Genomic DNA, 27,255 nt, shown 5'->3' with positions numbered 1-27,255 from the left:
CAATTAATTCTGAAGTTATAACTACATGACACAGAAAGTGCTTTGAGTTGTTGTTACTCAATAAAAGAGTTACATAATTCAGTAGCTGACTTCTTTTAATACTGCAATCACTTTGTAGTGTATTTTCGTTTACTGTTGTGAAATGGAAAATCAATAATCGCTAATCGAGAATCGTTAATAATCGAAAATCGACTGTAATCGAATCGGGACTTCAATAATCGTAATCGAATCGGGAAATCAGACAGATTAACCACCCCTAGTCTCTATATCGTCGTGGCACTTGCTCCCGTTGTTCATGAGGAAGATGTTGGCTGTGTGCTAGACCTCCGAATTCTGAAATTCAGAAGAACATCGACACACAGTTAAACTATTTGTCTGTAGATCTTCGTGATAACATGAAGTTAAGTGACTTCCCTTCAATATTTTCAGATGATTTGTGGTTAATTAATAATTTAAGCGCAGTTAATTTTATATTTGCTGTGTTTTCATAAGATTACACGATTACTGTATCAGATGATCAGCCACTTGTTTGTTTGGATCCCCAATAGTCTGTTTACTTGCGATTACAAAATTCCACCTCAAATTGCAGGTCACAGTCACATTTCTGTGTACTGAAATCTAAACTGAAACAAAGCCTCATTGCTATATCATTTATGGTGTTTAATACACATTTGTGTTCGGTATGTTAAGCGGCTGATCCATATTTAAGCGCACACACACTCATGTGCATAAAAGCACACGGCCGAACACGTGGTTGTGCTGCTTGTATGTTAAAGCATGCTGTACCTAGCAGGAGTGTTTCCATAGTAACAGCGCACCACCTGTGCTCCATAGAGCATAACTCTACACGTGTGACTGAAGCCTACCATTAAATGAAATTTAATTCCTTCATTTGTATGCCTCCTCCATTAACACTGTTTGAAGTCTAGCTTCTGCTTCAGTGTGACCATTTGTCCCCCTTGTGGTCAAAATGTGCCGGTTCAGAACAGATTCTTGTTGCTGTGTTGACACAGGACCAGATATTGTGGCTCTGAGATGAATTTTAGTCAGGTCAGAGCTGTGCTAGACCAGACACCTCATTTGGGAAATGATTTTCCCTCACACAACCTCTGTCAAGCCTCAAAAACGTATTTTTTGGCATATCACTATGCATCTAGATAACTAATAATGGATTAAAGTACTTTCTGAGTGTTGTTATACCTTAAGAGTTAATGCCCATTCACACCAAGGACAACTTTAACAATAAAGTTTTAATTATCGTTCTAATTTATTGAAAATCTAAACTATGGTTATAACAAAGATCATTGAAATCACTTATTCCAGCTGATGAACAATAGAGGCCAATCAGAATCCAGCTGGCTTTCAAGAGCTCAGCATTTAAGGCAGTAGAAGATGTAATTACAGCTTAGATTATAATAAACAGAACATTATTGTGATGCTAATATGGTTATTATTAAAGGTATTGTTCTTGGTGTGTATAGGATTTACTGGTGAACTGGTATGGTAAATTGAACTTCAGAATCTAACTTCCACACTGTTTGTATTGCAAACATTAATGATTCCTCAAAACATGTGACTAATGATCTTTCAGAGTTATATCCTCTAATATGTTTATATGGAGCCAAGTGTGCTTCACGCAAGCCATTCCCGTTGAGTGTGCGTTGCTTCTCTATAAATATACTAAAGTGCCATTTTTAACTGCAGATATTTGTTACAACAAAAGCAGAAACACTGCGAGCGGCAAAATACATCGATACTTTCACAGAAAACAATGATTCAAATAGTTATTTTTACCTATAATATATGACTCTCTCCATGCAAACCAGGTTTGTGACATTAAATTTTTTTCATCTGTAGTTTTAATCTACATGTTAAGAGCATTTTAAAATAAAAATAATTGTTATAATTGAAAATTATTTATAGATAAACTCTGAAACATAAACTCTGAAACATTAAATCTGAAATTACTAGTTAGCTTTGTTTTCTGCTCCCGATGAGACCGTTTTGACCAATATGTGCATAATTATTATTATTATTATTATTTTATTTTTTTTAGTAGATACTTATTTTAAGCAAAATATAACAATGGTCCAGGCTTCAGGAGGAAAACTCTGAACCTCCTTTTTCTGTACCTTCTGCCTTACGTATGTAATATAAAAATAAATATATCTTGATAAAACATCTGATCTTACCTTTTGATATTCGTATCTGATTGGGCTCACCAAATGAAATATTTTATTTAAAAGAAAAAATGTTATATATATAATATATATAATTCTAAGATGCCATTGCCCTTTGGCTCTGATGCCCCCATATATGTGTATATATTTGTATATGTATATATATTGTTCGGACATCTGAAATGTAGAGACCGGACCTCTTGGAACTGTAATTGAATAGGTCTGGTTTATAGTAATGTTTTTTCTTTCTTTTTTTTTTTTGCAGTGATGTCATAGAAGAACCATAGTTGGTTCCTCAAAGAACCCTTCAGTGAACAGTTCTTAAAATAATCTTTTATTTTCTTTATTCTATTTCTTTATATATAAAATAAACCTTTCTCCACTATAAAGAGACTTTAGTGGAATGGAAAGACTCCATAGTTGTTAAAGGTTCTTCATGGAACAATCAATGATAAATAACCTTTATTTTTAAACATGTAGAAACCTCATAGTAACCACCTTTATTGCTACAGCTTTCTGGGTTGAGAAACTTACTCACACTTATTTTTACAGAATGTTAAAAAATATCATTGCTATATTGCGAATCATTATTTGACCTGTCACATGATAAATTGTGCAAAACAAATCTCAGATACATTAAAGGAGAGACCTTCAGAACTTCATAGAAAAACCTGGGGTGATGACTTTTGACTCAGGCTGCTCAGCAGACATCTAACAGCATTCATCAACCACCCAGATCATCTTAGCAACATTATTTTGTTCTAGTTTCACACATACAAGCTCCACTCATGTTTTTCTTCTGAAGAAAACTTGAGTTCATTGCTGCAGCTTCATGAAAGTTTCCATCCTTCTTCCTGGCAGCTTCTGAACATTTGTGCACCCCAAACCAAGATGTGATCCAGTCCAACACCTCTGAGAGAGAGACGAAGAGACAGTGCGTGGTCGTTTGATCAGCGATTGGCTGCGCTTTGGTTTTGTTGCTATGGCAGCTGGTTCTGTTGTGGTGTAGTTTGTTTGTGTGTGTGTCTCTGAGTGCTTCTCTCAAGACACACACACACAGGACCCAGAGCCGTTTAGTTTTGTTCACCTGCTCACTTGCTTTTCTGCTGAGCGTCTTCTGAATCGTCCGTCTTGATAGAGGGCACTAGGCAGGGCAAAACCAAACCCTAGTTCACAGGTAGGCCTCACGGAAACAGCTGATTGGATGCTCAGATCTGTAGCATGAGCTTTTGATTGGATATTTGCTCAACAAGTGTGTTTCCTGCTTGTTTATTGGGTGTTTCAGTGTATTTGCTGCTATACCAGTTCTAAGAGTTAAAATGCTGGATTGGTTTATAATGTGTGTTTTTTTTAACTAGTATGCAAAAGCATGACCTCATTTAAAAATAAAACTAATTGAAGGAAATGTGTTAATTCAACAAGGATGCATTCATTTGTGTCAATAAATGCAATAAAGGTCACAGTAAAAAAAAAAAAAAAAAAAACTTGAATGATATTTTTAAAGATCTTTATTTTTAAATAAATGCTGTTTTATGGAGCTTTGAACAAAGAATCTTGAAAAATAATAATGTATCATGGTTTCCACAAATATATTAAGCAGCAAAAACTGTTGTCAGCATTGAAAAAAAATGTGTTTCTTGAACAGCAAATCTGCACATTATACTGATTTCTGAAGGATCATGTGACACTGAAGACTGGAGTAATGATTCTCACAGGAATAAATGACACTATTCAAACAGAAAACAGTTATATTTATTTGATTTTTAAGGGTTATTTATAATGAGTTGTGTCTTATTGACCGTAATAGACGTAAAGAGCAGAAGGTCATCATCAACTTATTTCAATCTTTGCTTCTGTCAATTTAAAGTATTAAAAGCGATGACGTCAACTCATGGCTCAGTTTTCTGTCCCATCTGTCTCTCAGAGCTCCAGTGATGCACCCAGCACTCCCAAGTTTAGTAAAGACCAGCGAGACTTCTTCTTCCCCGCATCTTTCTCCACGCCGTGCCTCCACACGCACACGTACCCAGCACCGACGCAGGACGGGGAGGCCAAGCTGAGCAAGAGCCCTCGAGCGCTTCTCATACAGACACAGACACACAGCACTCCAACACAGATCTACTGCCCGCCCTCCAGCCAACCCGACCAATCACAGCAGCAGAAAACACCCAGCCAGCCAATAGCAAGCATGGCCTTCGTGCCTCACACAGGTACAGCATCTATTGGCTTTATCATTGCCTTTAAATGATTAAAATGATTTTTACACATGAATATACTTTGCATAACACTTGTCATACTTCATGGTGTACTATACACTGCATACTGTGCAATTTCTAGTACACCATGATTTAGTCCGGCTTAAATTAGTGCACATGTCAGCTCTCCAATTATGATTTCCGAAATACACTACCATTCAAAAGTTTGGAAAGAATTGATCTACTTTATTCAGCAAGGATGCATGAAATTGATCAACAGTGACAATCAAACACATTTAAAATGTTTCCACAAAAATAATAACTGTTTGCAGCATGGATGATGATAATAAGAAATGTTTCTCGAGCAGTAAATCATCGTATTAGATTGATCATGTGACACTGAAGACTGGAGCAATGATGGAAAGATCACAGGAAAGATTACATTTTAGAATATGTTCAACTAGAAAACAGTTCTTTTAAATTGCAATAATATTATTGTCGAGAGCATTGCATTGTGGTATTATTCCATGAAGTTTGCTCCGTATACTACACATTTTGGCAAAGCTAGTAGGTCATCTGGGTGTTGTATGCATACTGACAAATTGCGGGCTATGCACAGTACACTGCATACTAAATGAAAGTAGTTTGGTAGTACCTGTTTATTATTTTTAACACACACTTTTTAGTAGATGCTGGTTTAGTTGACACTCCGCATGTGTCCAGCAGAGGGCGTGTTTGTTCATGAAATTGTACATTCTGTTTATAATTTAAACTTTATGTAACCACTGCATGCTGGGAATCAACATACATCTTATAACTTCAACAAACAAATTTTCCTTACTATTAGAGCATGTTGTGTCTGTCCTGACTTCATCTAAGATACACACTCTGGTGTTAAACGAGTGTGTTCGCTGTGTCTAGTTTAAGCTGATGTGTTCATGCTCATGCTTCATGCTCAGTTGCTAAGGAAACAAGGATGAAGTGCCCAAGTACATGATTGTGTTAAGTGTGCATGTATACGGCTGAAAGGCCCTGTGTGTGTGTGTGTGTGTGTGTGTGTGTGTGTGTGTGTGTGTGTCCTTGAGGCCAAATGAAAGTGCATGCACTACTACTACATAATCACATTTGTGTAACATGCAGTCACAGTTTATATCATATAAACCTCACTTTTTATTCTGACACTTGAGTGAAATCTGAAAAATAGATGCAGATATTATAATTGTCTTTCATTATATGTATTAGTGTTGATATACATCAATGTTGGTATTTTGTAGTTATCTTAAAATATTAATCTGTGCTATAATAGTTTGTACTGTGAATAACTATAAAATAACACTGATATGCATAATATAATTGATGCATTAAACCTGGTTTGAATGTGGCCTTGCATTCAGATATGACGGCCTAAACTCTGTGTTCACTCACTAATGGCACGTGTCTCTGATGTGTGTGTGTGTGTGTGTGTGTGTGTGTGTGTGTGTAGAGGACCGAGAGGAGCCGGTCACTGAGGGTCTGCTGTACCGTCAGCAGGAGTCCCATCTGTGCCAGCAGATGAAGATGACCACCGTCTCTCAGATTCCCAGCACACAGGAGTGGGCCGCTCACGAGCCCCCGTCCTGCTCAACAGGTAACATCTGCTCACGTTTGAGACGTGATGCAATGAGCACTTTAATTCAGCAAGGATGCCTTAACTTGGATGCAAAGGTTGCAGTAAAGACATTCGTAGTGTTACAAAATGCTGCACTGAATGATCTTTCCATTGATGTGTAGTTTGTTAGGATCAGACAATATTTGGCAGAAATACAACTATTTGAAAATATGGAAACTGAGGGTACAAATAAATCTAAATACTGAGAAATTCGCCTTTAAAGTTGTCAGAATGATTCATTAGCAATGCATATTACTAATCAAAAATACATTTTTTATATATTTACAGCAGAAAATTTACAAAATATCTTCATGAAACATGATCTTTATTTAATATCCTAATGGTATTTGGCATAAAAGAAAAATCGATAATTTTGACCCATACAGTGTATTTTTTGGCTATTGCTACAAATATACCCCAGCGACTTAAGACTGCTTTTGTGCTCCAGGGACACAAATATATTATTGTGAATATACATATTTGATATTTAAATATAAATAATGCAATAATTATATAACACCTACTTATTCTCTATTTAAATTTTTCACATTTTTAGAATAATAATAAAGCCATCTAAACTAAGAAATTACTTTTGTGTGTGTGTCGATGATTGTTTTCAGAAAGTGACCAGTCAAAGCAGGGAGATGCGAGTCGCATCCGGTCCAGAATCCCTCCCAACATGCCCAAACTGGTGATCCCCTCCACAGTCACTAAATTCCCGCCGGAGATAACGGTCACGCCCCCCACGCCCACCCTGCTCTCCCCGAAAGGTAGCATCTCTGAAGAAACCAAACAAAAACTCAAGGTTGGTATTTTTGCGTCACCGATATTCATTCCTATTTCAGAGTAAAGCAGATAAGCTCTTTGCAATCTTGACGCATCAACAGATACAGCGACTCGAAACATATTTGAACACTTTTGAAATATGAGATTTAAAATATTATTTAAAATATTTTTGGGGAGCCACTGTGGATCCATCAGATGCTCTTTTAAAGTGTCCTCTTTGTCTGGTTTTCCCATCAGAATGTGATCCTGTCCTCTCAGTCGGCAGCTAACGTGAAGAAAGACACTCTCGCTCAGCCTGCTTTAGAGGTGCAAGAGACATCGAGTCAGGAGTCCTCTTTTGAAAGCGAGTCTGATGAAGAAGATGACTACATGGACATTTGAACTCTCAAGCTGAGCTCTGAAGCTAAATCTTCTTTTGTAATCTTGTAGCTGCAGCTAATTGTTGACGTTTTATTTTTTTGTCTTCGTCCAGTTTTTTTGAATAGCGCGATTTATCCGCTGAATGCACGATTTTCAGCGAAAGGGCTTTTTCCTACCCTGCCACTTGTGTCCTGTTGGTTATGCTCCTCTGCTGCTAAGCATGGACTGGGTTATGATGTCGTTCTGCTGTTTTTTGTTGTCGTTGTGCGCAATCCTGCAAAGTGCCATTTTTACTCCTGCAGTTCTCACGGCTAAACCACAGTGGAGTCATGCAAAGTCGGTACAAAATCATTTCCCTAAGGATGGATTATGTAATATCGACAGTTTGTGTAATGCAATTTACTCACTCAAGAGTTTCCTGGGCATTAAATCCACCACGACTTTGTTTACAGATCTACGAGGAAATGAATTGCGCTTGACGTTTGGTCAGTTCAAGCAGTGTAAAATAAACTTGAGTCATATCAACACCCGGTTTCAGTGGCATTGCAACCAAACGTGGAATATCACCTCGAGACGTCAGCATGCAAACGTGCCCGTTCTTTAACAGCCGTGTGGACCTGTGTCTCTGTTTTCCTGCGTGTGCTTCGAGCTCTGCTGCTTACACGAACAGTGCACATGGAGCATCAAGCTTGATCAGTTGTCCATGCTTTAACTAATGGCGTTTTAAAGGGAGGTTCTACAAACGTATGATTCTTCACAGCACCACACAATTTCTATTTAAATACTTATTTTATCGGTAATCTGTTGGTTGTGAAAATAGCAAACTTTGGAGTATTTAAGCCACCAAGTTCCATTTCAGTTCAGATCATTTTTGACCTGATTTCATGTTTTCATTTGTAGCTTTATTACATTTCCATCTGAGGATTATAAACGGCAGCAGCTGAAAGGGTGAAGCATGTCAGCCTCGTCACCAGCGCTGAGAAGATGTGATAATTATTCATATCACAATTGAAATGTGAATGTGATCTATCTAGCTACAGAAGAATTGACCTTATGTTTGTTTTTGTTCTTTTTTTCAAGGATTACGTCAATATGAAAAAATGTGAAAAGGCTTAAAAATGGTGCTGGTCTCTTATTTTTGGGAAAGACGTTCACCCCAAATTTGGCTGTTCTTTAAACATTTACTTCCATTTTATTTTAACACAAAAGGAGAAATTTCTCAGAACGTTCATGCTGCTCTTTTCCTTACAATGATAGTGGATGGAGACCAGAGGCTGCCAGGATCCAAAAATGAAAAAAGCACCAAAATAATAATGCGTGTGGCATTGTACGCTGTATTCCAAGTCATTAGATACTTTTGCGAGAGGAACAGACTCAAATGTACGTAGTTATTTTCGCTCATTGACATTTGTTATAATATTGCATTTTGGTATGTTCTTTACTCTAGCCTTTGGTCACTTCACATTCAGTGTATGGGAAGTAGAAGCATGAATATCTTGCAAAACATCTCCTTTTGGAGTTTATAATAATACGATTGTAAGAAAATGAAGACAGAAACTTACTTTATGGCTAAACTGTCCCTTTAACCAAAGTAAAGTGCCCAGACATTAGTTATACTGAGGTTATGTTCTTGACATGTGGCATTGTGTTTCAGTTTGTAGTAGCACTGCTTTATCTTGGAGCATTAAGAGCGTGTCTGACCGGACATTGGTGATTTTTTTCTGGTCATGGTGCTGGTCATGTTTCCCCACCAGATCATTTCCAGTTCTGTTATTTAATAAACTTAGACGGAGGAATGTTTTTTACTGAACGTTTTCTATTTGTAGATGGATAAATAGTTACCAGTATTTTTGGGAGTGCAGAATTTTTCAATATAAGACGAAAAGACTTTGAAGGGATGAAATGAATCGATGCAATGAGCATGTGCGACCAAACTACCTGTAAACTGATAAAGAGATGTTTCTATTTTTTGCTCTTTGTAAAATAATATTTAGTTTGTTGTTGTCTTTTGTATGCGGTCTCCTATGCTTGTTAAGAATGTAAGACGCCGGCAGAGATGGATACATCCTCTGGTCTCTACAGATGTGAGGATTTTTGTGCTATTTGGAAATCTATGAGGTATTACTGTCCTCAAGCTTTTTTTTTTTTTTTCTGAGAAGTTTGATATTTCTGACTTGCTGCATTGATGATATCACAAAACCAAAAATACACTTACACATTTTTACCTGATCTTTGTTGTTTGTTTTGTGAGATTACAAAGACCCTATGAAATCACAATTAGAGTTTTAACTACACATGAACATGAAATGCCAGTTCACTCTATTTCATGAATTATTGTTATAGATATTCTGAACAATTCAAGTATACATTTATAAAATCAGTTTAATTTTTACACTTTTAATCAAAATGTAATAAGGGAATCTTCTGGTGAAATGACAGACCAGGACTTTTCCAGTCATTTAATCAGTTGAAACCCCATCCTTTTCCCCTGCAAGGTCATATTCAGATCTGCTTCCATCCAAACAACATCCAGTGGACTGAACCAAGTCCTGATCTTCGTTTCTTTATTTTTCCGTGATCTCTTTTAGAAGTACGTCACAAACTGGAAAAAATGATTTTTCAACACTTGTGTTTCTTCTATTACAGTGACTTTAAACATAGTCAAAATTTACTTTAATGTAAAAAAGAGCATTGATGATTCATCCTGCACTACACAGATTTGTGTCCAACCAATGGCTGGATACATAAACCACTTAGACTAGACTTAGTCTAGAGTTGGTTGTAACTTTCTAAAGACGGTTACATAAACTATATTGAAAATGAGGCTGTACCCTTTAGTCAGAATAGTTCAGTCTAATGTGTTTGCAACTGGCCCCAGATGCTCTCTAGAAGGAGAATGGGTCTCATTCATTAAGCATGTGAATTTCAACAATTTGTGCGTAGCATGAGTTTTTTTCAGAGTTTTATTTTTTTTTTAAAAATAATCTTGCTTCATCAGTAACTTTCATACAAACACCTATAATAAATTTTGTTAGAAAAAAATGTAGGAACAACTGAAAGCACACATGCCATGCAATATATAAATACATATTCTGCATAAATATAACAAAAACCATCAGCAGGCAATTCTACACACCACAAACTGACAAACACATCATAAGAAGTACACACACTGTCTCCTCTCTTGGAGGCAAACATCTCTAAACGTATCTTTTCCAATCATCCTACTACCTGTCCGCTTGATCCTATTGGGATCCCCTAGCAGGGTTTACCTCCTACAGGTCTTCATATCTGCACTCATTCACATTATCAACTCATCTCTTCACACTGGTACATTTCCCAAAGCATTTAAGCAGGCTTGGGTAACCCCACTGATTAAGAAACCCTCTCTAAATCCAATACTTTTAGAAAACTACAGACAAGTATCCCTTCTTCCATTCACTCCAAAGACATTTGCAGTCTGTCTGCTGCTTTTGTCTGCTGCTTTTGACACAGTTAACCACCAGATCGTCCTGTCCACCCTCATGAAGATGGGCATCTCAGGAACAGCACTATAGCGGTTCAAGTCTTTCTCCTCAGGTAGGTCCTTCAGGTTGTCTTGGAGGTGTGAGGTTTCTAAGTAACAACTTCTTGCTGCTGGGGTTCCTCAGGGCTCAGTCCTTGGACCACTTCTCCATCTACATGTCCTCATTAGGATCTGTCATTCAGAAACATGGCTTTTCGTATCACTGCTATGCTGATGACACTCCTCTCTACTTCTCATTCCAACTAGATGATCTGACGGTAGCTGTTCACATTGCAGCCTGTCTAACAGACATTTCGGACTGGATGAAGGACCATTGCCCTGCTAAGACAGAACTGCTCATTGTCTCAGCCAACCCAGCACTTCATCACAACTTCTCTATACAGCTAAGCTCATCAACCACAACTCTTTCCAGGACAGCCAGGAACCCTGGAGTTGTGATTAATGATCAGTTAAGCTTCACAGACCATATAAACAACATTAGGAACATTAGAAAATGTTTAAAGAAATATTTTTCGTCAGTACCTGACCATGTAATACTAGCCGTACCTATTTTATTCTTTACTTTTTTTGTCTAATAAAAAAAAGAAAAAAACACTTGTGTGTACTGTGCTAGACTAACTGAGACTTGTTACATCACTTGTTTTCGAATGCTTCTATAGTTCTCCTCATTTGTAAGTCACTTTGGATAAAAGCATCTGCAAACTGATTAAATGTTAATGTAATGCAAATATATTTATATGCATTTTGGTATATATACATACCTTGAACAAACTGCATATTTTGCTCAGCTTACTTCTGAATAAAATTCTCATTAAAATTTCTCATTCTCAAAAAAGTCTTCCATTTAATATGCATACACACATTTGTCATGTCATCATTTGTCATATCAGTCTTTTCAGTGTTAATATATTTATATTTATAGCTAGTTAGTCAGTGCTTGATCCAGACCCATTCGGATATCCCCGCATGGATTTCACACGGGGCAGATGTGGGCCGACACTGTTTGCTGGGTTCCCATTTGTAGGTCTTCATACGCATGCATGCTCTTTCTATAAAATCTCTCCTCTTTTTGACATTAGCTTCCATGATGGGTGTTATGGGAAATGATGACATCATGTCCTCAAAGTCTTCCTGTAATCCTCTTGGGCTATAGACCACCCTGTCTCTTTTAGCCAGGCCTTGTCAAAGACAGAGTCCAGGCTGGTGTGAAGCTCTCAGACTTGAGGAAGGCCATTAAGACCCATTAGCAGCTCCCAGAGGTTTCTTATGAAGTGCTGCCAATGTGTCATATAGCCCCTTTGTCAGGCACACTACACTGAGAGTTTGTTTTCTTACATACTGGACCAAATGTGTGTCAGATCTTTATTTTAGGGGATATGGGGGTAGGTGGTGGTTGTTTGTCTCCTGTGTGCATCTGCTGGCCTCCATCCGTCTGAATACTCATGAGTCATAATGTATATTTGGATTTGATCTATATTAAAGCCGATATGTTGTTATGTTAGGTGATTGTTAGAGGCAGTTTGGGCGAGTACTGCAAGAAAACTGACCTTTAGTTCAGGTGAATGAGCCAATCATAAGCAGCATCGGGCTATTTCTTGTAGTAAATGCTCAAATGCAATCAATGACAACACGTTCTGACCTATTGATGGCATTTTAATCATTTGGTAAATAAATTGGAAACATATATAAAACTTTACACTTAACTTGAGAAAAAAACTTTTTTCTTAACTTACATATTAAGCTTAGAAACTGAATCTTGAAAACTGAAATGAAACTTAAATGGCCTTAAATTAAAACTTGAACTAAGTACTAAAATAATAAAACTGGAATTAAAAATAAACTACTATTACTAAACTACAATAAAATGCTACTATTTTGCTTTACTTTTTACTACTATTTATATGAATAGTACTAAAAATTGCTAAAACTGAAGATGTAAAAAAATTTGAATTATTACAATACATACTATAAGTAAGGTTTTTAAATAATACTAAAATAACATTACAGTTTTGAATTTGGTCAGACATATAGGCCTTTGAAACTATTGACATTAAAACATCTTTCCTTTTTAAAGAATTGTAAAAAATTATCAAAAAATAAAATGTTTAAAAAAATGTTTGTTTATTTTATCCAAAGTTACTTACATTGCATTTCAGCCATAAATTGTATCATGATTTTCCTTTGGAATCGATGACCTTTGTTGTGGCTAGCGTTATGCTCTACTGTTTTAGCTACAAATCATAAGAAAATAAATCATTTTTTTTTATTTTTATATTGTGTTCACGCCATCATGGAAACATCTAGAAATATGAAGGAATTTTAAAATGATTATTTTAAAAATTAAAAAAGTATGATAAAATGAATGAGTAAAAATGTGAAGTTTTTAAATTAAAATCCTTACAAGCTCTGAATATACCTATTCCTAATTGTTTAATTGTGTAAAAAAAAAAAAAAAAAAAAAAAAAAGCAAATGGGTTGGCTAGTATAAAAAAGTCATGAAAAAAAAAAAAAAAAACGGTGGAGGAATCCTGTTAAATGCATGCACTGTATCCAATGCCAGCTTAGTATGATTGTGGCGTTCATTTACTCCAGCTTTACTGCATTGCATTTCTGCACTTTTTTGAATCTCTTGGTACAGTTTTTCACCATTTGAGCTGACACATATCATGGTCCCCCCGACGGCCGTACCTGAGCACTTAAAGTGGCCCGTTAGAGCATCAAAAGGGAAGATTGCATGGCTAATGCAGGAAAAGGTGTGAGATTTCTCGTCGGCCCATAGCGGGGGGGCTCTTTATAGACCCCACAGCCGTCTGATCCCAGTCCAGAGCGCCTGTGTATTGGCAGCTGTTAAGCTATTGAGTGATGATACGTCCACACAAGGCGCACCAAATGGCAGAGGTGCCTAACACCTCCTGACTTGAGCGTCTGCGATACGGGATGGATGCAGAGATGAGCTGGAGGAAGAAGAGATTTTAAGACATGTTAAATATCTGACCGAGTGACAATGTTTGATTCATAACAGCGTTTCCTGTTTCCTGTATTTTAAGGTCCTGCAAATTGAAACATGTCGACTCTCACATAAAGAAACACCCCAGGGATTAAATTCGATTAACTTTGCATAATAAGAAATTTCTTGCGAGCCAAAATCCACCCAAAAGCGGAAAGAGAGCATGTGAGGTGGTCTTGGCCGTGACATTGCCACTTCCTCCAGTTCGTCCTTTCTGACCTTTCCATCATTTTCTCTCTCTCTCTCTTGCCCAAACTGTCACCCTTTACTAAAAACCAGCAGCCAAACTGCTTTGAGATGAGCTGCTGGAGTCCCAGAGCAAACACATGAAGCCCAGCGTGAGTGTGGGGCGTCCCAGCGGGACTCTCTTGATCCCTGTGGGATCTACAGAAGGAAACCTCCTATAACGTTTAGATTCGACACTCCACGTAACCATACATTTCCTCTAAAGAGCAGCCACGTGTTTTCAGTTACACATTAATGATGTTTTAACCTGATCAAAGAGGATACGGATCATTTTATGATGCACTTCACAGATTCAGAAGGTTAAGGAAAAGTCAGTGAGGTGAAGTTTGACCTTTTGCGACTCAAGTTTGCCACGCCGCTATACCATAGCATTGGTTTCTTGAAACTAAAGAATATTTAGTCTCACAGGGCTGTTTTTTATTGTCATAAGAAAAATTTAACTGATATGGCTCCTAGCATAACCTTTGAAAAACATCTTTAGGGAATGAACCAAACAGTCAGCACTTCTCACCTTAATTAAACTCATCTAATGTGTCTGATTTTCAAGCGTGTAAGCACCTCGCAGGTGTTAATAAGCCAGCGAGTCCACGGCTCACATGTCTGGCTTTAAAATGTAGGCTGGTGTCCGTTTCAACAACTGACTTGTTTCAAATGACAGCATAACAGATCTTACGTTAAGCTCGTTTCTTCCAACATGATCACATGAGAAAACAACTATTTAAGGTGGCATTTTTGTATGATCTTGTATGATTTGCATAAAAACGAAAGATTTCTAGGAAAAAAAGCAGGAAGGTCTGACCCTACACCTAACCATCAGTGGGCCGCAGGCAGATCCTATAAAAATCTACAGATGTAATTGTACAACATTCAAATAAGCTACATTTCAGCAAAATGTAAAATTGCTGTGGGATTGTGTTGTTTCTTCCTTATATCTATTTTTTTCTCTCTACCATATTTCTCTCACTTTTAGACTTCAGTGGATAGTTTGTGTGTTTTGTGTTTAATGTTCATCTTGAATAATGCCTATGACTCTACTGCTGCTGATGTAAATGCATTCATTTCCCATATCAAACATATGTACAGAACACACCTTCCTCCACTTCAGAGTGCTGCACTGTGTTAGCGTGAGATGTTTTTCTCATGTCATCCGCAGTCATTGCTTATTACACTATGAGGTTAAACAGACAGAAACAATTGTGCTGAAGTCATTTCATGGTTGCACTTTATTTTACAGTACGTGTACTAACATGTACTTATAGTGTACTTACAGTGTATTTATCTAAGAAAGTTCTGGTAACACAAGGCAACTACATGGGTTAGGGTTAGGTTTAGTACCTAGTTATTACATAGATATTGTAATTACTATAATAAGTACATAGTATGTACACAAGGAACAGGACTGTAAAATAAAGTGCTACCCATTTTATATTTATGCACTGTTGGCAGACAATTTTATCCAAAGTGCCGTATTCAAGCTGTACATTTAATTAATGTGTGTTCTCTGCAAATCAAACTCATGAGCTTGGCTTTCCCGAGCTAAACTTTTGCACAGTTTCAAATAAAACTCAAAACGTTTATTGTATTTAAAAGCAATATAGATACATTGGGTAATAAAACGAACTACTTAAGCACAATTTTCTCAATGCCAAACGCTAGAGGTTCAACAGGAACTGCATCAGACTGGGTACCTGCAATCAAAAATCCAATCCAGAAAAATAATATGTAATTGAATGTAATTACTATAATAAGTATTGAGGTTACTCGTGTAATTTTCCCCAGCTACCAGCCATCTACTCTAGCATGAAATCTCGCTCTGAAAATATATGATAGTCCTCAGCACTGGGGCTATTATAAGTGTGCTACCGCTGGGTTAGGTTTAGGAAAACTACATGCTAGTCCTGCAACAATGAGTGTGTGTGATCTCAGAGGAGTGAGGAGAGCCACGCGCCATGTGTGAATCATACCGACCAGTCTCAGGTGAAGGAAATGAAACCTGGCCATCACACCTTCATGATGGAAAGATAGCTAAACGTGTGTTTGGCTAATGTCTTCTGCCGTTTTCTCCAGGTTTAGGCCTCTCTGTTAACCTCCAGAGTGACTGTGAGGTGTGGGGGATTTTGTTAATGTTCTTCTTTCCATTGTATAGATGAATTTGAGTATAAGACTAACACGGATCCTCCCAGACTGCCGTATGCTCTCAATCAATACAATCACAGCTTTTGGGGGCTTTTAGCTTGTAAAACAGACAACTGATTTAACTGCTAGTGTTTTAATCTTCTTTATTGCATCCACTCAAAGTAACCGTCAAAACAAGCTTTAGGTTAATTTGCCATTGGTCAATATATAGGGAGAAATGCACTCAAGACTGCATTTGTGTTAAGAGGGCTGCTAAAAGGTGTTATAACACGTTTATTATACATTAATAGCTAATATATAAATGTTTCCATGAATGGGAAGAAATGTAATTATCATGCGTTTTGCTTTAAATTCCATATAATGTAAAATAACATAGCCCTCGTAATAAAGTACTGTGGTACTTAGCATGACAGATAGCATGATAATACAGCAAATAACATAGCATGAGATTTTCACGCTACTCCAAGATATTGCAATGAATTTCATGGTACTGTAGGGTATTGTAAGTCATCATTGCTTATACATATTGTCCATTGACATCTATCTCTTCCAGTGCCTACATATTCACAGTATGTATCAACAATTCAACATTATGTCATCAAGCGAATGGTTGTAGCAATCATTTTTGGGGTCTTTGTATGTATGGCAGTATTTGTTCTCAAATACATCAGTCCCTTCAGTTCTTGCATATGTAGGAAATGGTGGTGATTAAGAGTCTGTTTCGGTGGAGTTAGCGTTTAGCATAAGAAAGAGTTGTGCTAACAGTGCTCTATGCCAGGGTGGAGAAACAGAACCAACTGTGATTGTGTTTTCTGATGACTAAAACAGCAGAACCAGTCAATAGTCACCCTTTCTGCTTCTGTCTCATTCAATTCCAGTTTTAAAAACACCCTAAAGCAAGCCCAGTTTCTTTTGAAATCCACTAAGAATTGTACAAGATCCTACTTGGAAATAGTTTGAATTAATTTCCAAACATTCATATTCCAAACATATTTAAGCATTTGGTTTGTCCCCCTTTCACTGTAAAGGCAGTAGCACTTCACATGATCAATGTCACGTATTTACCTAGAAATATTGCAGTATTTTTAATATTTTTTATTTAATAAAAAAATCTTATTTGTCATTCATTAAACACATTTTTTTACAACTTTCTTATAATTTTTAAATGCACTCTAAAAAATTCTAGGTTGTTTCAACCCAATTTTGGATCAAATATGGACTAACCCAACCATTGGGTTAAACTTTTACATTAAATTTGTATGCCAAAAGTTGGGATAGTCCATGTTTGCCCCAAATATATATATATATATAGCCTTTGTTTCTTCAACTTTACCAAAGAAACACCCATAAATAAAGACGCGTCTGCTTGCAGATCAGCTTCACATTCCTCATCTGTGAACAGTCAGTCAAGCGCTCATTTCAGCTTATAGTCACAGATACATAACAATGACTGACATTCACACAAGTAAACTCCCCCTATTCATGTGTACTCTGAAAAAAACATGAAGACTGCAGTGAGTGGTGCTAACAGGCTGTGAACCACTAAAACATTCCCATTTCTTTAGGATCCATCTCTCTGTTTTCTGTTCCCTATCTATCTGTCCCTCTTTATGTATCTCTGCCTGTATCTCTCTGCATGAATAGAAAGCCTGCTGCCTTCAGAGAGCATTTCTTACTAATGAGATTAACCATCGAGGAGCGATCAGTCTAGACACCCTGAATACACAAGCCTCCCTCCTCTTCTCAGGTAGACCTCACCTGTAGAGCTGCCCCAGGGTTTGCTTTCTGCTACAACTCTATAATGACTTTATGTGATGCACTTTCATTCAGATAATCAGTGAGATCATTCAGTCAAAATCATGTATTTAATATTCCATCATTTATTTTGGACATCGGTTCACTCAATTCAGTTTGTTTTTGAAGCATTAAAATGTCCTCGTTCTCTATAAAGATTCCATCTGTGGTTCCAAAAATAACCTTTAAAATCCATGGAACCTTTCCATTCAAATAAAGTTCCTTTAGAATGTTAAAATGTTCTTCACACTAAGAAAAAAAATAATCTTTTAAGAACTGGTCACTAAAAACTTCAGTTTTAATAGTGTAAAATCAATCCCTTGAAAACAAACATTCAAATCATATTCAAACCATAAACATCTATACTTGAGACCCTTTTTATTTTCTGTCTTCTGATCGATTATTTCTAGAACCAAAAGCCTGATCTGGTCTTTTCCATACTAAACCAAGAAAGTTTTTATCTCTAAAGAACCTTATAGCCACTTTGAACCGCAAATACTAATTCTTGATAAGAAGAGTGTTCCTTAAGGCTTCAAACAACCATTAATAAGCTTTAGTTTTTAAGACTGTAAGTCAATATTTTTCTCAAAACGCCTGTTAAACAACTGTTGACTAAAGACCAGCATAACCAAACCTAAAGGCAATGAAGTTTAAGATGGATCTGTGTGAAACTTTTTTAGTTTCTTCATGATTTAAGATTTGGATTTACACTGCAGATGCGTTCAACCCACGGTCTAAAGTTGTGTAAGCATATCCGTTGAAATTCAATGTGATTAGAACATATGAAAAGGAAAAGTTCAGAAGAAACTCATACTCTAGTGACAAAGCCAGTTGCATTTCAAATTATTTGCCATGGTCTGACCTGGTTGTAAAAATCAGGACCTGGTGTCTGTAGCATCAGTGAGAATTAGTGGATATGTGTGTGTGAATTAGCAGACATGAGCGCTGAGTGTGTCAGATTATGTTTGTGGGAAGGGGTCAATGCTGTCAATTAGGTGAAGTCTTTGCTCTCCCTCACATTAACTGGATTAATGAATTGAATCTTGTGCTTGATTTGCCGTCCTGTATTCTCTGGGTCTGTACGTATTTGTTTAAAAGTCCTTTAGCAGTTCATAAAGACATGTTTCCTCTGCTTGTCCCCTTCCTGTTGGGACTCTATCAAGGCTCTGCTAACTCTCTTTGATTCTGCCCATCGGCCAATGAGATCATGACATTGACTCATCACTGTGTCACTTCAAAGGCTGGGAATGGGGGTCCAAGCCCCGCCCCACATCCAGAGCCCACTTAAAGGTGTGGGACACCCCCTCTGTATCTGTGGCAGAAGCAACACACAGACACAACACACTGAACTCCTTCATCCGTGGACTTAACATTGGAATTAACTCAAGCCCGTTGAGTTCTTCTGGAGAACTTGTGTTTTTAAACGAAACATCTAGATATTACCCGTTCTGATCTTTTCTTTTTGTTCATCTCATTTTCTCTTGGAGGGCATCTTATGAGAAGCCTAAATAATGCAGGCTATCAGAGGTGAGTACTTGATTTGACCCTAATGCACCTGAAGAGCTCTTACTCTTCGTGTGCACCAATTACAGACAGGCTTAACTCTTTATGCACAACTGAATGAAATTCCAAGAGTCTCCCATTGGACGCCATTGACAGGAAATCTGAAATATTCCATCTTTCCTCAGACCTCAAGCACAATTTCAGTCTCCCTCCTCCACCTTCCATGGCCGGAGCCGGGGATTCCTATCACCACGGCAACATCCGAATGACTCTGGAGGATCCCGAGCTGTGGAGATCCTTCCATGAGATCGGCACCGAGATGATCATAACCAAACCTGGCAGGTCTGTCTCAGGAGCCCTTTGACTAAAACTTAAACCTAAACTGTTGACTCAAGTTTTAGATCAACTAAACTCTTAGAGAACTGACCTTAACGTATGTCCAAATACCTCAATTCTTAGAAAAAAGACATAGAGCTAAACTTGACTTTTGTATGCTTATGTTACAGGAGGATGTTTCCACACTGCAAAATCAGCTTGTCTGGATTGGTGCCATATGCAAAGTACATCTTACTGGTGGACATGGTGCCAGAGGATGGTCTCCGATATAAGGTTAGAACCTAAAACTCATCTGGTCTTTAATGCAGTTAACCACTAAAATGTCTATAGATCACAAACTGACTCTCAGTGCAGTGATTGCAAACATTAAAGTCTTATCCATTTGAATGCTCTGGTCGCAGGATTAGACCAGTCTGGTCGAGACCGTTAGTGTCCTATTGAAACGAAGAGCTGTTGAATTGGGAATCAGTCATGAATGGTCGAAGCGTTGGGGGGACGTTGTCACATGTCTCCCCCAGAACGTTCTCACCACTGGCTGCGCTCCTCAACTTCAAAGAGCCCCAACTCTTCCTGTTTTTACAGATCCCAATGGGGGGTTTTACCCCAACACACACTCTCGTTCACACACACTCTCACACCCCAGCACCTTATGTCATGGCCACTCTAGAAGCTCCAGTTCACTATTTTGTCTTCAGGTATTTAATGAAATGCTTCTTTTTCTGTAGTGGAACAAGGACAAGTGGGAGGTGGCTGGTAAGGCTGAGCCTCAGTTGCCCTACAGGACGTACCTTCACCCTGATTCTCCAGCGCCCGGCAGCCACTGGATGAAACAGTCTGTGTCTTTCCTCAAACTCAAGCTTACCAACAATGCCCTGGACCAGCATGGACATGTAAGCACCCCAATCTGATTCTTACATTTGTTTACCAGTAATTTGACTGTGATTTTAATGTATGTGTCTCCATGCGATTCAGATAATCCTTCACTCCATGCACCGCTACCATCCGCGTTTCCATATCGTTCAGGCTGATGATCTGTACAGTGTGCGCTGGAGCGTCTTCCAAACCTTTACCTTCCCCGAGACCTCATTCACTGCTGTCACTGCATACCAGAACACAAAGGTAAGAGAATAATACAATCAGCGGAAGGAAAGAAAAAAAGGACATAGATCGGCCACTGTTCTGAAAATCCCTTGTTCTATATGGATGTCGGTTCTTATAATGTGTTCTTATGCACATATTTTAAGGTTAATCAGATGGTGGAATGTTTTTATGAGCATCAATTAGAACTGAGACTGGTTACATTATTTCACACAGATCACAAAGCTGAAAATCGACCACAACCCCTTTGCCAAAGGATTCAGAGATGAGTGCACAAACTCTAAAAGGTAAGTTTTTCTTGACTTTTTTTATTTTTTATTATTATTTTCATTACCAGTTGGAATCGTTCCGGGGAATCGAACCCCCAACATTGCGCTTGATAATGCAGTGCTCTACCAATTGAACTACAGGAACACTATAATTATACACTATATATTAATATATATATAAAATAATGAACAGTTGCTAAGAGACTTTTATAACTTCTAGAAAAAAATTAAAGAAAATACACAAAATTACTTTTTATTATTTAAAATTTCCAATAAGTTTAGTAAATTTGTGTACATTTGTTAATCGGCTTAACAAGGTTTTTTTTTTTACAGACGAGCAAACAGAAGTCTTGCTGATCCTGAGAGAGTTGTAAAGAAGATCAACTTGTCCAAAGACTCAGATCATGAAAGCCCACAAGGTTATGGTCTTTAATTTTACGCGTTTCTGTATGTTTAGGTTTTGTTGGCTTTTGAGCCATTAACTAGCGGCGAGTACTAGCGGCGAGGACTGATGGTTTATAAAAACTCATCTCAAATAGTTGTTGTATTTGTAATTGATCTCCTCAGATATCCAGCGGTCCTCATGCGAGGGTCTGGACGATGAACATGTGGGCCGTAAGGAGTCAGAGATGAAGGCCGAGCGCTACTCCCCATGGGAAGGTGCAGGCGACCGGGACAATGGCCGTGCTGTCCGTGCCGAGTCCCCTCTAAGCTCGGACCCTCGAGACATGTACAGCTCCGAACAGCTGGTGCCGGGACAGAACACATACCAGCCTTACAGGTACAGGCTACTGACCTCAAACACGACTTATTAAGCCACTTGTCAATGTCCCAGTGTTAAATTCGGAATCTTTCAGCAGATTTCACGAGTACGGTAAGTCCCCCTCGCCGGCCTCGTCCAGTGTTGGCAGCAGTGGATGTGGGAGCCGCTCCAGCTTTGAGTCCCGTGTGCCGGATGTTGCCACCGTGCCCGATCAAGACGCCTCCAGCAAGCCCTCCGCCCCTGAGTTGGCTCTGCCTCCCTGCCCACCACATCCCTCCGCGGGGCACCAGGACTACACCGGGGTGCTGAACATGGCCATAGCCCAGGCCAAGCCAGGTGTGCTGGGCCACCATCCTCTCTACACGCCCTACAGCACAGAACAGTCTCTGGGACAGTGGAGCGGGGCAGCGTCCACACAGTACCCCCCTCCTCCACCTCCCCATCACCACCTACCCACCGAATACAGCGCCCAGGCCGTCCATCACGGCTATCACCACGGAAATGTAGGGGACTGGAGCCAATACCCTCTGTTCTCTTACTCGTGCTGGTGAGTGCGAGACGGGACGCTTTCTAAAGTCTTGCACGAGGAGATCTGGATCTTCACGCCCGGAGCCAGATGATGACACACGTCGCCCTGTACCTGCGAGCACCAGAACACACTAGAACACACTAGAACACTGAGCCAATGTAATGATCAAGTGGCTCTAACTAGGATGTTGTTTGTGAGTCAACTTGATGCAAATACAAAATAAAAAAAACCTGCTTCAGTTTAACTGAAGAAAAGTCTGTCTGCTGATCTGAGGGTCTTTGTTTTCTTTCCGTTGTGAGAAAAGACAACGTGCTTGTCACTTGTGCCACATTAAACGCATCTGGAAATGCTGTTCTTTAGACTTTTGATATATTTTGACTTGAAAACTCATGTCTGCGTGTGGGGACCAGGAATGAACTGTTTTTCTCGGCTTTGTTGTTAAAATGTCTATTTATTCTGTTCGCTTTTGCTGCTACTTAATATTATTTTTTTGTTAAAAAAAGGAGAAAGAAATAATTGTGTGGTGTAAAATGCTCTTTGGAAATTGCAGTGTTGTATGTCTGAAATTCAGAATGGTCAGTAAATATCATGAAAAAGATGTGGTTATGGTCTTTTTTTCTAAAGAAGGAAAAAAACAGCTAATAAACATGTATGCGGTTCAAAGACAAAAAAGTGTTTAAGCATAAAAAAAGTGTAATACTGCTTTAAACTGTTGTAGCCCCCCCCCCCCCCCCCCCCCCAAAAAAATGCTTAAAGTTTTCTGTTTCATTTAATTGCATTTTTTTTTTTTTCTGAGCAAAAAATAAATATCATACATTTTCCCCTGATTTACAGAAGACACCCAGTAAAATGTCATTCCGTGTAACAATCGTGTCAGGCATATTTACAACAAAAATCAATTTATGACATATTCAAAAACGAATTACTTTCACCCCAAATATTAATGAGTTGTAATTTAACATTTTTAACATTTGCCACTCTCCTAGGTTTTGCCCATTTGTCTGTAAGAATTTTGTACTAATTTAAAACACAGTAAAATTTAGTAAGCTCCATTATTCTTTTAGATGTTTTAATATGTACACGTCAGAATAAGCATGTAGTTTGAATTTTTGCATAAATATTATGTTACACAGAATGACAATGTAACATTCTTTCAACCAAATGTTCACATTTTATCCTCCAAAAACTTATTTGAAACCTTAAAAGTAGACATTTTACTTACATTTAATGTGCTTTCTGTGGACACAAAATCACTTTTGTACATTTCTTTTGATGCGGACATCTTAACGTCTTTGACCCATATATGTGTGTGTGTGAAAATCAGTTGAACCAATATCAAGCAGTTATTTGATGTTCAATATTTTCTCTTACAAATAATTCAAATTAGTGTATTTTCTCATGTAGAATTATGAATATATTTGCTTTTTGTTTGTTCATTTCTGTCAACCATCACTTAAATGATTCTTAAAAAAAAAAAGATCTATGGCTGCCTTTTTGTTTTTCTTTCACTTTTTCCTCTTTTTGTTGGCTCTAATTGGAACCCCACCCATCTCTGTCTGTCTACACACACATTACTTGATTTTGCATCCGGGACACTTAAAGTAATATCTTCCATAACAAAGCATGTCATAGCCCCTCTGTGCCCATGAAAGAGTCTTAAGAGGCGTGAAACTGGGGGATGTCAGAGCACTTTTCACCACTCAGATGCAGACGGACAGATTGCTGCCGTCGCGGATGTCAGGGGCTAATGACTGCCGTAAAGAGGGAAAGGGAGGTGGATTTGTGTGTTTGTATTTCCTGAGTGGGAGAATTAGCCAAGCTCAATTCATTACAGAGCTCTTTAGCATCATTTGGGCAAGCTTAGCAGCTGTTTGGTACTCTCTCTCTCTCATTAAGTATGAAAAATTGTCTTAGGCCTGAAAAGGGTGCAAATCGAATCATAAATTCCCTGTGATTGATAGTACAGTTATGTTTTCGCTGTTTGTTTCTGAGAAAATATTCACATTCATACATGATTTCTGTTAGATAGTGGTTATCCAAAGTCTTAAATCTAAGATGTCAAAAAATGTAGGATTATTTAGGTTTATTTATTATATCACATATTTTTTGCATTTATTTCTTGTTGAATATACAAAATTCTAATTTGATAAATTTTAATGAACATTTGAAGATAATTAAAAAATGTATAAATTAATAGTATAGCGTATTGCTGTAGTATATTGTGTATAGTATAGTATAGTGTATTGAATTAATACATTTTAATTTTAATTGTAAATATCATGCAATTAAGTTTGTATTAAAATATATTATTTTAGAGTAAAGCTACTATTTCTATAATAATTACTCTTTTTAAAAGAGTTTATTTATTTTTTTTGCTTTATGATATAACTTCACAATGTTACACTTGCAATGTTACAATAATGTTGCATGGTTGACATCATACAAACCCGACTGTTATGTGCTGGAAATGCATGATTATAATCAGAGAGGGGAAATGAAACAAACAACATGCTGAAAGGGTTTTTCTGACTGAGTGAAGTGAATGCATGAGCGAGAGAAAGAGAGAGAACATAAATGTTCACGTTGTAAAAACCCTTTAAACCCCATTTTAACTCTGCAGCGAGGCTTTAAAAGCTCCTCTGGGTGACTTTAAAAGACAAGCATGTTACTGCTGTAGAGGCAGTTAAAACAGCTTCTGTACTGTCACTAAATCAGTCGTCACCTTTTACCAAATACCAAATATAAAACACAATCTCCTGCTTCTTTAAAAATATGTCCCTCTCCTTGGGGACTCATTGTATTGATTGTTGTCAATGTTCAAAATCTATAAAGTCACCCTAACAACTGTAGTATAATCCGTTGATCTTTACTGTCAGTGTGATTATTCATGAACATGACATTGCAAACTGGGAACAATTCAGTTAAAATTATGTAATGCATTTACAAAATGTTAGAAGAAATAGAATTAGTCTTCAGTGATTTTCAGATTTCATGTTATCCTTGTTATGAAATTCAAACGGGTCAAACACATCAGAAATGTATAGCTGATGGTTTAAAGAGGCGATACGTCTGATATATCAAAGACAGAAAATAAATAAAACTAAAAGAAAACAGTAAAAAGGAGTACATAAAGGAATTCTGAACAGAATAACTTTTTTTCCATTGCAAAAGACACCAGAGGAACTCTTGAATAACAGTTCACATTAAACTAGCTCATCTAACTTTTGTAAATTTATTTATTTAATTTTTTCTCTTTGGAGTGACTTGACAGCTGACTTGACTAACATAGTCTTCAAAAGTTGAGATGTTGGTAAGATTTATAAAATGTTTTTTAAAGAAGCCTATTTTGGTCACCAAAGCCGCCTTTATTTGATCAGAAATACAGTAAAATAATAATAATGATAATAATAATAATAATAATAACAACAAAAAAATCATCACAACAAATGTTTTCATAGCAGTCGATATCGATAATTGTCACGATACATTTCAAATCTTTAAGTCTAAAGGGGTTTAAATGACTCTTTATGGTCAGAACATGACAAACACTTATCAAAATAAACTAATATCTTAATTTTAATAAAATCTTAGTTCCTGCTTGTCCTAATGAGTGATATTGTTTCAAATCATGAATCAGGTTTGTGTCACCTGACTTTGATGAAGTATCTTCAATAGTTTGTAGATTAGACTGCAATAATAATAATAATATTTATTAATTTTTAGTGCACACTTGAGGGTAGCTTGAGATGTACATTTATGTTCATTATCAAAAACATCTGTATAAAAAATTGTAACAACTTCAGTTTTATATGGTGAAATGTGATTATTCCATTGCACTTACATGTCTACACTAATAATATAATAAACTTTGATATGGATATCCCACATTTCTGCCACACTACCACAGTGCAGTTGGTGTCCATGTCCAGAAAGGTAAGAAAAACATCATCAAAGTAGTCCATGTGACATCAGAGGGGCCGTTAGAATAGTTTGAAGCATCGAAAATACATTTTGGTCCAAAAATAGCAAAAACTATGACAGAAACGGTTCTTCACTCGTGAACGAGTCAATCTGTTGTTCATTGTCTGGCTCGGCTCGGTGTTCATCTTCAGTTCTCTCTTCACAGCAGTTCAGTCAGTGTACTGTTTGATTACATGAATTACTCCGGGATATTGGTTTGTTTGAACTTAGAGGGAGTGTCAGCCACATTAAAAAAGTTAACATCTTAAGTCATCTGTGGATTAATGATTATTGGAGAAGCGAACTGTTTAAAACGATTCAGTTCGATTTGGTGAACTTATTCAAAAATATCCGGTTACATCGAATGATTCGTTTGCGAACCGGATATGACAAACTGCTTTGTTTTGAACTCTCTCTGACAACAGACACGGAAGAGAAGACAATGCTGAATAAAGTCGTAGTTTTTGCTATTTTTGGACCGAAATGTATTTTCGATGTTTCAAAATATTCTAACTGACCCTCTGATGTCACATGGACTACTTTGATGATGTTTTTCTTACCTTTCTGGACATGGACAGTATACCGTACACACAGCTTCAATGGAGGGACTGAGAGTTCTCGGACTAAATCTAAAATATCTTAAACTGTGTTCTGAAGATGAACGGAGGTCTCACGGGTTTGGAACAACATGAGGGTAAGTTATTAATGACACAATTAAGAACAGGGATACCATGGTCCTTAAGTCAGGTACTGGTAGCTTTGGCACTGTGTGCAGGTGCCAAGTCCTGTTGGAAAATGAAATCTGCATCTCCATAAAGTTGGTCAGCAGCAGGAAGCATGAAGTGCTCTAAAACTTCCTGGTTTACAGCTGTGTTGACCTTGGACCTCAGAAAACACAGTGGACCAACACCAGCAGATG

General features: G+C 37.5%; 2 protein-coding genes across 10 annotated transcripts in view; both read left to right on the top strand.

Moving 5' to 3' along the window:
- The window catches only part of LOC128018290 (calcineurin-binding protein cabin-1-like), an 86,855-nt gene extending 77,457 nt beyond the window's left edge, over positions 1-9,398 (top strand). For 7 of the 8 annotated variants that reach the window (XM_052603720.1, XM_052603718.1, XM_052603725.1 and 4 more), the window contains 4 exons: positions 4,105-4,390; positions 5,859-6,002; positions 6,644-6,828; positions 7,047-9,398. In XM_052603720.1, the coding sequence (XP_052459680.1) occupies positions 4,105-4,390; positions 5,859-6,002; positions 6,644-6,828; positions 7,047-7,190 (759 nt within the window). In that variant the 3' untranslated portion in view covers positions 7,191-9,398. The remainder of the gene's footprint in view (positions 1-4,104; positions 4,391-5,858; positions 6,003-6,643; positions 6,829-7,046) is intronic. The other variant, XM_052603719.1, reaches the window with a different exon arrangement.
- A 9,780-nt stretch (positions 9,399-19,178) lies between these two features.
- Positions 19,179-22,974, top strand: LOC128018288 (T-box-containing protein TBX6L-like). 2 transcript variants are annotated; one of them, XM_052603707.1, is made up of 9 exons: positions 19,179-19,405; positions 19,567-19,723; positions 19,888-19,990; positions 20,443-20,607; positions 20,690-20,836; positions 21,032-21,102; positions 21,418-21,503; positions 21,652-21,865; positions 21,942-22,974. In XM_052603707.1, exons 1-9 carry the CDS (start codon positions 19,390-19,392, stop codon positions 22,396-22,398), a joined length of 1,416 nt encoding a protein of 471 aa, XP_052459667.1. In that variant the 5' UTR covers positions 19,179-19,389; the 3' UTR covers positions 22,399-22,974. The 2 variants fall into 2 exon arrangements, with proteins under 2 accessions (XP_052459667.1, XP_052459668.1); XM_052603708.1 differs by having other exon boundaries at positions 19,180-19,405; positions 21,945-22,974.
- Positions 22,975-27,255: the final 4,281 nt, after the last annotated feature.

Source organism: Carassius gibelio, chromosome A8, assembly GCF_023724105.1.
Source record: "Carassius gibelio isolate Cgi1373 ecotype wild population from Czech Republic chromosome A8, carGib1.2-hapl.c, whole genome shotgun sequence".
In the NCBI taxonomy this organism is placed as follows: Eukaryota; Metazoa; Chordata; class Actinopteri; order Cypriniformes; family Cyprinidae; genus Carassius; species Carassius gibelio.
This window is presented reverse-complemented; position numbering and strand designations above follow the sequence as displayed.